General features: G+C 44.6%; 1 protein-coding gene across 1 annotated transcript; it reads right to left on the reverse strand.

Moving 5' to 3' along the window:
• Positions 1-11,407: 11,407 nt before the first annotated feature.
• On the reverse strand, positions 11,408-12,916 carry LOC141628622 (uncharacterized). Its single transcript, XM_074441736.1, has one exon. It carries the CDS (start codon positions 12,914-12,916, stop codon positions 11,408-11,410), a length of 1,509 nt encoding a protein of 502 aa, XP_074297837.1.
• Between the last annotated feature and the right edge of the window lie 518 nt (positions 12,917-13,434).

Below are 13,434 nucleotides of genomic sequence, written 5' to 3' on the forward strand. Positions count from 1 at the left end.
CCTGTTGAGGAAACATTTTCGGAGTTCTCCCCAGAGGAGATGGCTGAAAATGACGTGCAAAACGCCTTCATGGTAAATATTCTTCATTTTCTACCCGTGTCATCCGCCGTTTCTTTGCTTAAATTCTCGCCTCCCAACTCTTTTTGACTTCGATTACCTATGCCCCGGACTCTCCATCTGCACTCTACAACAGAAGATGATCAACATAGTGCAGACCACCAGTCGTGCTACCAGCGCCAAGAACCAGGAGTTGAAGGAAACGGTTGCAGATCTGGCACAGCAGCAGGTTGATCTGAAGGAGCGTGTGGTGAAGCTGAAGACTGAGCTTGCTGTCACCAAGAAGAAGTTGAATTAGGGAGCTTATCAGCTGGCTCGAACCCAGGCGGTGTGCAGCACTTTTTCTGACTCTCTGAAGTAGTCTGAGGAGAAGATCACTGAGCTGATCTCCCTGGCCACCAATGTTGTTGCATATGCCACCTGGTGGGGAAAGATCAGCAGAATGCGTGCTGCACTCGAGGAGGCTCCTACCCAGCAGGCCATAGAGGAAGAGGAGAAGCAGCTGGAGATGCTTTACCCCACCCAACCTGATTTGAGCGTGCTGATGCCTGAGGTTGGTGAGGTGAATTCTCCTGCGTTGGCTGAGCAGGCTGCTGGGGGTGATGCTGGAATGTCCCAGGATGCTGCTGACGGAGCTCAGGGAGCTATGGCGGTTGAGGATATGCAAGCTGGTGCAGTTCCTGAAATGAATGGTCAACAGGCAGAGGAGGTACCAGAGGTGGAGGTCATTAATGTGACTGACAATTAAGTTTTTATGTTTTGATAAACTTTTTGGCAGTCTGGCCCAGAGGTGGCAGACTTTGTAAGTTTATAAACTTGTTTTTGTGCTTGCTCCGCCAGGGTGGCGGTTTAAACTTGGGGCCATATTTTGGCCATATTTTGAAATGCCCCTTGTCATAGTTTGGCAAGGTTTTAGTTTACATATCGTGTGTTTGTTGTTTATTCTCCCTGTTTTTAGGAAGTCTGTGCCGTGTCAGTCTACTTAACTGATTTAGGCGAGTCTTGTCACCCAGAGAAGGCTAACATTCGACTCATTAGTTGCCGTGTCACCGATGGGCCGATTTAGGCGTATGCCGCAATGTAAGGAGGAGTGGCCGTGTCAACCTGTGGGCTGATTTAGACCAGCTGCCACTGAAAAGATTGATCCGGACAAGCTGCTTAGTGCCGTGTCACCGGTGGCCGATTTAGGCGTATGCCGCAGTTTGTGGACTACTTAACCTTGTTCATGACGCAAGGTGTGTTCGTCTCGTTTTATGCCAGCAGGTGGCGTCATTGAGGCAAGTTTATCGTCATTCTAGGACCAAATGGAGACGCTGCATAATTTTGGTAGCGCAGATATCCCTACGTTCCATGTTCGTTTTTGCATGCATGCTGGGGCCCTGATTAAGTGCGATTAGTGCGAGCTACGTCCAGGGGGTGGTATCAGGGGTAGCTGGATAAGCGTATTCAGCTGTCAGCCAGGCTCCCTTTCGTATGTTCCACAGTCCGCCTGGTGAGGGTGCTCCTTGTGGAGAAAGTAGGTTAGGCATGTTGGAGTGCCATGTGCCTTGTCACCCCGCGTTGGCAGTTGACAGTCCTGCTAGACATCCTTTTAAAGTACCATAGATACCAGAATTCAATGTGATGTACTTAGAGAAGCTGGAAAATAGAAAAATCTATCAGAATGGTGTGAAGTACCTGTCGCCATCTCATGGGGTACCAGAGCAATTGTGGTCCCAGGACGCCGCTGCACCACACCATCCAATAGTAATTTAAAGTTAAAAAAAACAACTAAAGACACCAGAAATAAGAGTGAAACTGGCAGTATGCCTACTACCGAATTTTTTTTTTTTTTTTATCTTTAAAAATGATTTGGCTTCTCATAGTACATTATTCTGAAAACTAGAGTCTACTTATTATTAAAAGTAATATCTCTTCAGGTGAAGTATGTTCCATGGGCGTTGTATGATTTGACCGTCCATAGTCATCAGTCTGTATGCACCATGGCCAACAACTCCTTCTACCTGGTATGGTCCTTCCCATTTGTAGGCGAATTTGCCTGCTTTTCGATTCTTGGTGTTCTGGAACACCTCTCGGAGAACCAGGTCTCCTACCTCCAGGAGCCTGATTTTTACGTTCTTGTTATAACTCCTGGCCACTGACTGTTTGTAGGCAGCCAGACGGATTTTTGCGCTTGCTCGCAACTCGTCAATTGTGTCCAGGCTTCTGGTCATCTCTGCATTGTTCAGTTCCCTCGTCATATTTTCATACCTGTGAGTGGGAACTAGAACTTCTGATGGAATGACCGCTTCCGCGCCAAACACCAGGCTGAAGGGTGTTTGACCTGTTGCTATCTTTGGCGTTGTTCTGTCTGACCACAATACTAGTGGCAATTCATCTGCCCACTTTCCTCCTAACTCCTGTAACCTCCTTCTCAGATTGTCCATAATGATTTTATTGCTGGATTCAGCTTGTCCATTGGACTTTGGAGTCCTGGTGCTTTGACTTTTTTAAGGTGATGTTCCACCGCACAAGGTATCCTTCAAATGTCGTTTGAGATGAATTGTGAGCCATTGTCACATATGATTTCTGATGGGATACCAAATCTGCAGATGATGTTTCGTTTTATGAATGAGATGACCTGTTTGTCCTTTACTTCCGTGAATGCTTCTGCCTCTATCCACTTGGAGAAGTAATCTGTCATTGCTAGCATCCAGGTTCTGTTTCCTGTGGCCCGTGGTAGAGGGCCTACTATGTCCATGCCCCATGCCATGAATGGCCAGGGAGAAATAATAGGGTGCAGAGGTTCTGCTGGCTGGTGAATAATTGGTGCTGAGCGCTGGCAGGCGTCACATTTTCGTGCGTACTCCGCTGCATCTGCCTTCATTATAGGCCAATAGTATCCCTGTCTGAGGGCTTTATTTGCCAGACTCCTGCCCCCTGCATGGTTTCCACATTCGCCACTGTGGAGAGCATGCAACATAGTCTGTGTTTCTTCCTTGTCCAGGCACCGTAGGTAGGGACCTGCTAGCAATTTTCTGTATAGTGTATCCAATGAGTATGAACCTGGAAGCCTTTATTTTAAAAGCTCTCACTTCTTTCTTATCGTCTGGTAGCTTGTTATGGCGCAGCCAGTTTAGGTAAGATGTGCGCCAGTCGTCTGCTTGGTCGGCTACTTGGTCAGGCGCCTGCCTGTTTGGCCGAGAGCTCTCACCTTCCTCTGTAACTGCTTGGATTTCCGTTTTGCTTTGTGGATCCTCCAGTTCACCTCTGTCTATTTTGTCTGCCTTCTGGATAGAAGGTTCCAGCATATGTGCTATTGGAATGCTGGATAGCTCTGTTGGTTTGAATGTTGCCCCCAGGGTTGCTAGGGCGTCTGCTTCCACGTTCGGGTCTTTGGGAACCTGTTTAAGCTTGCAAGTTTCGAAATTTTGTTTTAATTCCTTTGCTACTTTCAGGTATGCAATCATCTTCGAATCTCTGGCTATAAACTCATCATTCACGTGGTTGACTATTAACAAAGAGTCACTGGATATGAGCAGGTGTCTAACCCCTAGCTCCAGAGCAAGCTTCATTCCCAATATCAAGGCTTCGTATTCCGTTTTATTGTTGGTTGCCTTGAATTCACATCTTACAGCTTGTGCTATCAGATCTCCCTGTGGTGATCGCAGAATTAATCCTACACCTGCCCCCCTTTGGTTGGAGGCTCCGTCGATATGCATCTGCCAGACCTCTGTCTGCTTACTTCCTTCTAAAGTGAGGATCTCGGTATCTGCCAGATTCTGGATGGCTGGACTGAAGTCTGACACGAAGTCGGCCAGTGCCTGTGATTTAACTGCTGTTCTAAGGTCGTATTGGATGTCGTATCCACTGAGGTGTACTGACCATTTAGACATTCTTCCTGACATTTCAGGCTTCCTCATGATAGCTTTTAGCGGGTAGTTTGTCACAACATGTATGATGTGTGACTCAAAATAGGGACGCAGTTTGCGAGATGCTACTACCAATGCTAGTACTAACTTTTCAAGGGATGTGTACCTGGTGTCTGTCGGTAGCAGAGACTTGCTCACGTAGTATACTGGCTTCTGTTCCTTTTCTTGCTCTCGACCAGACAAAGACTCATCGCTACTTCAGATCAAGTAGGTATAGGAATAATGGTTCTCCTGGCTTTGGTTTTGACAGAAGTGACGGGCTATTGAGATAGTGCTTCAGGTCTCTGAAGGCTTGCTCATGTTCAGCGGTCCACTCAAACTTCTGGCTTTTCCTTAGCACGTCGTAAAATAGCCTGCATTTGTCTGAAGATCTTGAAATGAACCTGTTCGAAACGCTACCTTTCCGCTAATCTCACGAACATCTTTAGGCTTCTCGGGTGATTCCAAATGTAAGACAAATCTTGATCGCTCGATCTGGCTTTTATTCCTCTTTGAGTCACAATATAGCCCAAGAACTTGCCAGAAGATACCCCGAAGGTGCATTTAGATGGGTTTAGTTTCATCTTGTATTCCCCGAGGGTGCCAATGTTTCGCTAGATGCCGCATATGATCTTTGGCTTTTTCTGACTTCACCACCATGTCATCAATGTACACCTCCATGGTTCTTCCTATTTGCTCTTTGAACATGCGGTTAACCAGCCTTTGATACGTGGAGCCTGCGTTCTTTAGGCCGAATAGCATGACGTTGTAGCAATATATTCCTCTCTCGGACATAAATGATGTCTTCTCCTGATCTGCAGGATCCATCTTGATCTGATTGTATCCACTCCATGCGTCCAGAAATGTTAGCATCTCGTGTCTAGCTGTTGCGTCTACCATTGCATCAATATGAGGCAGCGGGAATGGATCTTTAGGCCATGCTTTGTTGTGATCAGTGAAGTCAACACATACTCTCCACTTCCCATTCTTTTTAGGCACCACCACTACATTAGACAACCATTTTGGGTATTTCACTTCTCTTATCTTCTTTCTTTGCCAAAGAGTCAAGCTTTCTTCCTGGTTGATTACCTTATTTCTCTCTGCTTTGCAAACTTTCTCCTTCTCTCGCTTGGATGGGTTTACACTTTGGGTCCACGCTAAGCTTGTGTGTTATGATGGATGGATCTATGCCTACCATATCATCGTGTGACCATGCAAAGCAATCCATGTTATCTTGTAAGAATTTGACTAGCTGCTGTCGTAAGCTCCATGTACATCCTGCTCCAATGAGCATGGTTCTCTCTAGGTGCAACTTATCCAGGTTAATCTGGTCCAGCTCTTCTGCTGGGGGCTCGATGTATTCGTCCTGGATAGGTCGTCTTCAATTGGTATGCGGGAGGGGCGGCAGTGCCCTTGAGTGCCTTCATGTAGCGACCTCTAGCTTCCTCCCGATCTCCACTTATCGTTTCTACTCCCCATGGGGTGGGAACTTTATGCACCGTGATATGTTGAAGGACCGCTTTCATCCGTGCGCCATGTTCTTCCTAGGATGACGTTGTAAGTAGAGGGGCCATCTATAACCAGGTACCTGACTTGCTTGTTGACTCCTCCCACATAGGTTGGGATGACTATCTCACCTAGCGAGCTGGCTGTTTCCCCGCTGAAGCCTACTAGCGGAATAGTCTTCTTCTGTAAATCCTTCTCGCTGAATCCCATGTTTTCTATGGTTTTCAGCATGATTAAGTTGACCGAGTTTCCTGTATCTACCAAGACCTTTCTTACTGTGCAATTGGCCATTGACAAGGGGATAATAAGTGCATCATGGTGTTCTCTTTCATCGTATGTATCTCCCTCATCGAAGCTGACTGCTGGCAGATCACTGTGAGATATTCTGCAAGAATTGGCTGGTCTGTCTCCTTTGGTCTCGGTGGCATGCCTTTTAGCTGCTAAGTATGTCAGGCCGCTTAAGTTTGAGCCGCCTGTTATCACGTTTATAATTTTGGTGCATGTGGGTGGGTCTACCGGCGAGCCTACCTTATCTCTCGCTTGCCCCCACGTGGTAACAGGTGGCTCGGCTTTCCTTGTTCGTACAGCGCTTGATCTCTCTTCTCAATGTATAGCAGTCCTCGATGTGTGCCCAATATCACGATGAAATTCGCACGTCTTCTTGCTATCCTTTCTCCAGGCTTGCTCTCCTACTGGTAAGTTAGGCCACCTGACTCCGTCTCCCATCTCTCTAAGTGCCTTCAAGATTCCTCCGATACCTGTAGTGAACCCATATTCTGCCAAGGTGGGGAGTAGTTGGTTTTCCTCGATTCTGTTGACTCCCCTCCTATATGGCCTGTATCTCTCGTCCTTCTTGTTGGTGGTTTCCTTTCTTCCCGATTTCTCCACGACTGAAGTACTAGAAATACTTGGCGTGCTCTCGTAAGTCGGCTCACTAGGATATCTTCCTCCAGATCTAATCGCGCAAAACGCTTTCTCCGCATCGCTTCGAAACTATGGCAAGGATGCATAGTCAGCTGCTTGTATAGATCGGAGTCATGGTGGAGGCCTCTTCTGAAGGCTTCTACTGCTGTTGAGATATCACACTCTCGTACTGCTACCTTCTCATTGTTAAATCTGGTATTGTATTCTCCAATGCTCTCTCCCCCCCCGGACGATTCTCGTACAGTCCCATGCGTGCTTCGTGGCTTTCGCTTGCTTGTGAACTGTTGAGTAAATGCGTTTACCAATTCAGCAAATGTAGATATCGACCTGTTTGGCAGGCTTACAAACCATCGAAGTGCTTGTCCTGTTAGGGTGGACCCGAATCCTTTGCACATGCAGGCTTCCTTAACTTGTCCTATGGCTGTTACCGTCATCATTTTCTGTTTATACTGGCTGATATGATCAAAGGGGCCTGCTGTGCCGTCGAAGAGAGGCATATTTGGGTTTGTGAACCCCTTTGGCATGGCTGTGATGGATATGGTGTCCACGAATGGCGAGTCGGCATAACTGTCTGTGAGTGCTTTCTCGAGTGGGGGTGGTAGCCCCTGGAACCCTACTTAGCATCTCCTTTAGTTCCAAGTCGCTAATTAGTTATATTGGTGAATCTGGGTCCTTCGTCACCGTGCCCGCATATTTCCTCCTGATCCGGTTTCTTGAAGGTTCTGATAAGCTCCGGCAGCCAGGGGGGTTGCGGTAACGATTGTCCCCTGCTGCCAGTTCACTTACTGGTTTGACTCGGATCCTGCTACAGGTGTCTGATCGATTGCTGCAGAACTGCTAACGGGGAGGCCACCTGTTTGTATCCCTACGCAGCTGGCTGGCTGCCAGCTATCTGGCATGAGGTATCCTAACCCTCGTGGGGTTATCCTTCCATCTGATGGTGTCGTAACCAAATCCAATCTTGTAATTATTTCAGTTGGTATCAGCCTGCCGCTTGCCACTCCTTGCGTCAGATCTACCAAAGGAAATCTTCCTTTACCTGTCTTGTTTGCTGGAGTGGTGTACTGCTGCTTCAGGAGATCAATTTGTGCCCAGAGCTCTCTGTCTCTCCTTCTTACCTCAGCATCTGCTCTCCTTTGATCTTCTCTCATGTTTTCCATAGCTTTCTGAAAATTTTCCACGCCGGCGAGCAGAATCTGCGTGGGACTGGGCGGCGGAGTGACGCCTGAGCTTGATGTTCCTTTGTCTGATCTGGTCTAGGCTGAGACAACATGGGTCCTGGGAGGTAGAGAGGCTTTTGTTGTCGGTATGAATCTTGGGGTATGTCCGGGAGCCTGCGTGGCCACTGTCGATGTTGGACTTTGGGTAGACGATGGTGGTGGCGATGGCTGCCTGCTCCCTGACATGGCTTCAGATACTTGCTTTTCCATTGTATATTCAGAATATTAACGATTGACGACCACAATGCCCCACGGTGGGCGCCAAACTGTTTAGGTCTTTTTTACCTAAGTCGATTTAGGGTCAATGTAGTCTATATTCGTTGGTTGATTGTATGATGATTTATATGTCAATAAGTAAACGGGAAATAAAGTGCGCAATGTAAATTGACACGTAAGATTTTGGTGACGCGGAAAACCCAATGTGGGAACAACCGCGGGAGGGACGGTACCCTGCCAAGTATTGCACTATATGAATAGGAGGATGATTACAATGATAACGTTTATGCTAATCTTGCTGGCGTTAGGTATCAGGCCTGCAAGATCTCGTATAAAGTATATTTGTGAATGGTATGCCGTGATGTGGTTGTCTTGAATATAATCTCGAATGAATATATGGATGAGTGAATGAATTCCCTTCTTGATTTCCTTCCTTTGCTATTTATAGGGTGAGAACCCTAGATATGTCCTACCTTGAATATGGAAAGGGAATATTACTTCCATAAGGACTTCTTTCCAAATCCGAATTCCCTTACCAATTCTCCCCGATCTCCCTAACTTCTCCCTGACTTCTCCCTGACACCCTTTTCCTTAACGTGGGCACCTTCCACGGTGGGCTCTTGATCCTTCTCAAGCCCATCTCCCCTTTTCCTGACCGCGGGCTCCCTTCCTCCTTCCCTCTTCTTTATAATCTTTATTTTACTAAGTGGGCTTTCTTTATTACGCTATTTTTAGCCCAAACAACAGTCTGGGTCCATTGGTCTTGGGCTGGCTGTTTTGGCCCTCTCTTTTACACTCCCCCTCAAGATGTGAGTGTGGAGCTTCCATCACTCCCATCTTGTGCAAGAGTTTATGATGTTGGTGTACTATGAGTTGTTTGGTTAACACATCTGCTACATGATCTGCTGATGACACATGAGTTGGCTTGATAACTCCTTGAGCAACTTTCTCTCTTATGAAGTGTGAATCAATCTCTATATGTTTTGTTCTCTCATGCAGCACAGGATTAGCTGCAATAGCAATAGCTGCTTGATTATCACATCTCAAGGCAGCTGACTCTATCTTTGTGAGTCCCAAGTCTTTCAAAAGAGTCATTAGCCATGTAATCTCATAAGTAGTCAAGGCCATAGCCCTGTACTCTGCTTCAGCTGATGATCTTGATACCACACTCTGTTTCTTAGACTTCCAAGACACTGGTGATTGTCCTAGGAGAATACAATATCCAGTGGTCGACCTTCTAGAGTAGGGGCAAGAAGCCCAGTCTGAATCACAATATGCCGTCACTCTAGCACAAGAGCTGTTGGCAAACAGTATGCCTTGTCCAGGTGAGGTCTTAAGGTACCTCAGTACTCTTTTAGCAGCTTGAAAGTGGTCTGAAGTAGGTGACTGCATAAATTGGCTTAGCAGCTGCACTGAAAAAGCTATATCTGGCCTGGTAACTGTTAGATATATCAGTTTGCCAATGAGCCTTCTAAATTTCTCTGGATGCTGCAACACTGTATCTTTATCAGGGTACAACTTAGTATGACTATCAAGAGGAACTTTGAGACCCCCCTGTCTATCTATTCCAAATTCTTTCAACATATCTATCACATATTTCTTTTGAGACACAAAAATTCCTTGTGATGTCTTGGTCACTTCCAATCCAAGAAAATAGGATAAATCTCCCAAGTCTTTCATATGGAAAGTAGAGTTCAGCATGTTCTTTAGCTTTTTGATCTCAGCTAAGTTATTGCCTGCAATTACCATGTCATCTATATACACCAAAATTGCTGTAATACTGTCATTCCGAGTTTTAATGAATAAGGAATGATCAGCATTGGACTTGGCAAATCCAAATTGGATAAGTGAAGTGGACAATTTGGCAAACCATTGTCTAGGGGCCTGTTTTAATCCATAGAGGGATTTTCTAAGCTTGCACACTTGAGAAGTTTCAGTCCTTCTAGTGGTCTCATTTCCTGAGATCCTACTTCCACTTCCTGTATAGCCTAATGGGAGGTGCATATACACTTTTTCCTCCAACTCACCATGTAAGAAAGCATTACTTACATCCATCTGGTTCAAATGCCATCCTTTCATTAGATGCCACAGCCAACAAGGCCCTCACTGTACTCATCTTTGCCACAGGTGCAAATGTTTCCATGTAGTCCATTCCATATTTTTGTCTGCAACCCTGAATGACAAATCTTGCTTTGTGCCTCTCCAAGGATCCATCAGACTTGTATTTATTTTTGAAAATCCATTTACATCCAATGGCTCTTCTTCCTGGAGGAAGAGATGTCACTTCCCATGTTTGATTGGACTCAAGTGCTTCCAGTTCATCATTCATGGCCTGTTGCCATTCTATTTTTCTTACAGCCTCATAAAAATTTGGTGGTTCCTTTCTGTTATGATAGACTTCACCATATTTGCAAAGCAGTGTGTTACTTCTGCTTCTGTTACACTGGTTGCATGAGGAGTATCATCCCTGCTGTTCCTTCCTTTGTAGTTCACTATAAAATCTTTCATCCACTCAGGTTGTCTCCTAGTCCTGTCAGACCTTCTTTGATTTTCATTTCAACGCGGATAATCTTGGGATTGGCTTTCATTTTCAGCCTCATTATCTTCTAACTCATCTGGGTCATTTTGGCCCTCTCTCTGTGCAGCAGTGCCAGTAGGTGCAGTGCTAGCAGGTGTACTGTCATGATGGGGTACAGCTGAAGAAGGTTCAGTGTAAGATTGAGCTTCACCAGGCATTTGAACAGGACATGGATTAAGGTAAGCATTGCTGTTTTTGGAATTTTATGGAAAAAGATGTTCATAAAACTGAACATCTCTGGTTACATATCTCTTTTTAGTTTCTATTTCCTCCACTTTGTATCCCTTTTGATTATGAGGATACCCTATGAAAATGCAAGCAATTCCTCTTGCTTGGAACTTGTCTTTGTTTCTGGCGGGATTATAAGCCATGCCCAAACAACCAAAAGCTTTAAGATGATTATATTCAGGTGGCTTATGATACAACACTTCATAGGGAGTTTGATTGTGAATAACAAGAGAGGGCAGCCTGTTGATTATATGAGCTGCTGTCAGCACACAATCTCCCCAGTACTGTAAAGGAAGACCAGCCTGAAACCTTATAGCTCTACTAATTTCAAGTAAATGTCTATGCTTCCTCTCAACAACCCCATTTTGCTGAGGTCTATCCACTATACTAGTTTGATGTACAATGCCATTATTAGTGAATAGTTCAGTACAATATTGGTCTTGAAATTCCCATGCATTATCAGACCTAATAATCTTAATTTTTGACTGAAAATGAGTTTTCACAAATTCATAGAACTCCTTCAAATATTTATAAGCTTGTGACTTAAATTCAAGAAGATATACCCATGTTGCTCTAGATTTATCTTCCACAAGACTCAAGAAATATCTAAATTTACCCTTGTAGGGAATCCTGTATGGTCCCCATATGTCCATATGGATCATGTCAAAGAGCTTAGCAGTGGTGGATTGACTCAATGAGTAAGGGGATTTAGTGAATTTGGCCATGGGACAACAAAGACAAAGTTGTTGTTGAGACTCAGAAGCAGATAAATGCAGAAAATTAATATGTTACAACTTACTGTAGGGAGCATGACCAAGTCTATTATGCGACACAGAAAATTGAGAAATTTTTGCATTCATAGATGAAATATTGTCATTACAAGTATTTCTAAAAGGTTTCAATGGCTTTTGACACAAGTTGTCAGCCTTAGGATCACAATTGGAAAGTAAATAAAAGGAGTTCTTGCTAAGTTTGTTGACATCAGGGTTGGTAGCATTTTTGTGAGTCTCTAAGTAGTACAATCCACCTACTGCTTTGCCACTTCCTTTGACATCAAGGGTAGAACAGTCCTGCACAATACAATGGCTGTTATAAAACTTTACAAGACAGTTATTATCCCTGCACAACTTCTGAACATACATAAGATTCTGTTTAAAGTCGGGCACATACATAACTCCAACCAATTTAAGACCATTTTTAAGATTCATGTCACCCATGTGTGTTACCCTAGATATTTCCCCATTAGGAAGATTAATCTTGGGTTTTCTCACCAAGGGTCTTACATTATGCAGTTTGCTAAGGTCTGTGATCATATGATCACTTTCCCCAGAGTCCACAATCCACTCACCTTTGCTCAAATTGACATTATAACAAGAAAGTATACCTGCATAGTTGCAGTCTATCTCCTCATCTGTATCATGTCCACACTTTGATCCAGTTCTATTCCCAGGTACATACTTCAACAGGCTCTCCAATTGTTGTGTGGTGGAAGCAAGGGCAGCAGCAATTTCAGCATTGCTTGGTTCAGATTGAGTGATATTGGCCATTCTTCTGTTGTTGTTTCCTGTGAACTGATAGTTGCTTTGCTGACTGTAGCCTCCACTGCTGTTGTGACCATTACCATAACCAGAGGAGCCACCATTGTTGTTGTGACTATTTCCATAGGCAAAGAAGTTCCTTCCTCTTCCTCTGAAGCTACCTCTGCCTCCTCTCCAGTTACCTTGTCCTCGTCCTGGACTGAAACCACCTCTCCTTGGCTTCTGATTACCTGGTCCAAACCAACACTTCTCTGATGTGTGACTGGTCAGGCCACAGTGCTTACACTCACTATCATTCTGCTCCCCCTTTCCCATGAGGGCAGATGCCTCCACTTCTGGCTTTCCTCCTGACTGTATGTTTTGTTGTTGTGCCTCCTCTTGCACCATGATAGACACAACATCATCTACAGTGGGAAGGGGTGACATAAGCAAAACAGCACTTCTTTGTGTTCCATAGGTGGCATCAAGCCCATTCAAGAACTGAAAAAGCCTGGCCTCCTCCTTCCGTTTCTGCATCGCATCTAGGAATGCACTTATCTCCTCAGTTAAAACAGTAATGATTGGAAAATCATTAAGATTCTCCAACTCATCCCATACAGTCCAGAGTTGAATGTAATATTCTGTAATAGATTTTCCATTTTGTTTCATTTCATAAGTATCTTTGTTCAATTTATATTTTCTGGCACCATTGCTCACCAAGTACCTTCCTTTCAGCAATTTCCAAATCTCTTTGGCAGATTGAGTGTACAGGATTGCCATTTTGATGGGTTCACTGACATTCTATAATATCCAAGATATCACAAGGCTGTTGGCTGCCGCCCATGCTTCAATTTTAACACCATCTCTTTTTGGCCTCTCTACAGCACCTGTCACGAACCCCAACTTTCTCTTTGCTGACAAGGCTAACTCCATACCTCTCTTCCATGGAATATAATTTTCCACTCCAGTTAATACAGGTGTTATCTTAAGTGTACTACCAACATCATTAGGGTTGCAATACAAAGGATCAGTCACACCTATGACAGTCTTGGTCTGATTTGTGTCAGGCATGATGATTTCACAAATACAAGCAGTAATATGAAGAAAAGGTTGTACCTTTAGAGTTGTAAAACTATTTCTAGGAACAAATAATGGAGCTTTTGAACGAATACACACTGAACATGAAAATAGACTGAAAACTTACTTTAAACTTGCATAAAATTGAGAGCTTGTATGCAGAAGCTAGAGCACGAGGCTCATGGCTCTGATACCATGATAACTTCTGTGAAATCTGTCAT

The sequence above is a fragment of the Silene latifolia genome, chromosome Y, assembly GCF_048544455.1.
Source record: "Silene latifolia isolate original U9 population chromosome Y, ASM4854445v1, whole genome shotgun sequence".
NCBI lineage: Eukaryota > Viridiplantae > Streptophyta > Magnoliopsida > Caryophyllales > Caryophyllaceae > Silene > Silene latifolia.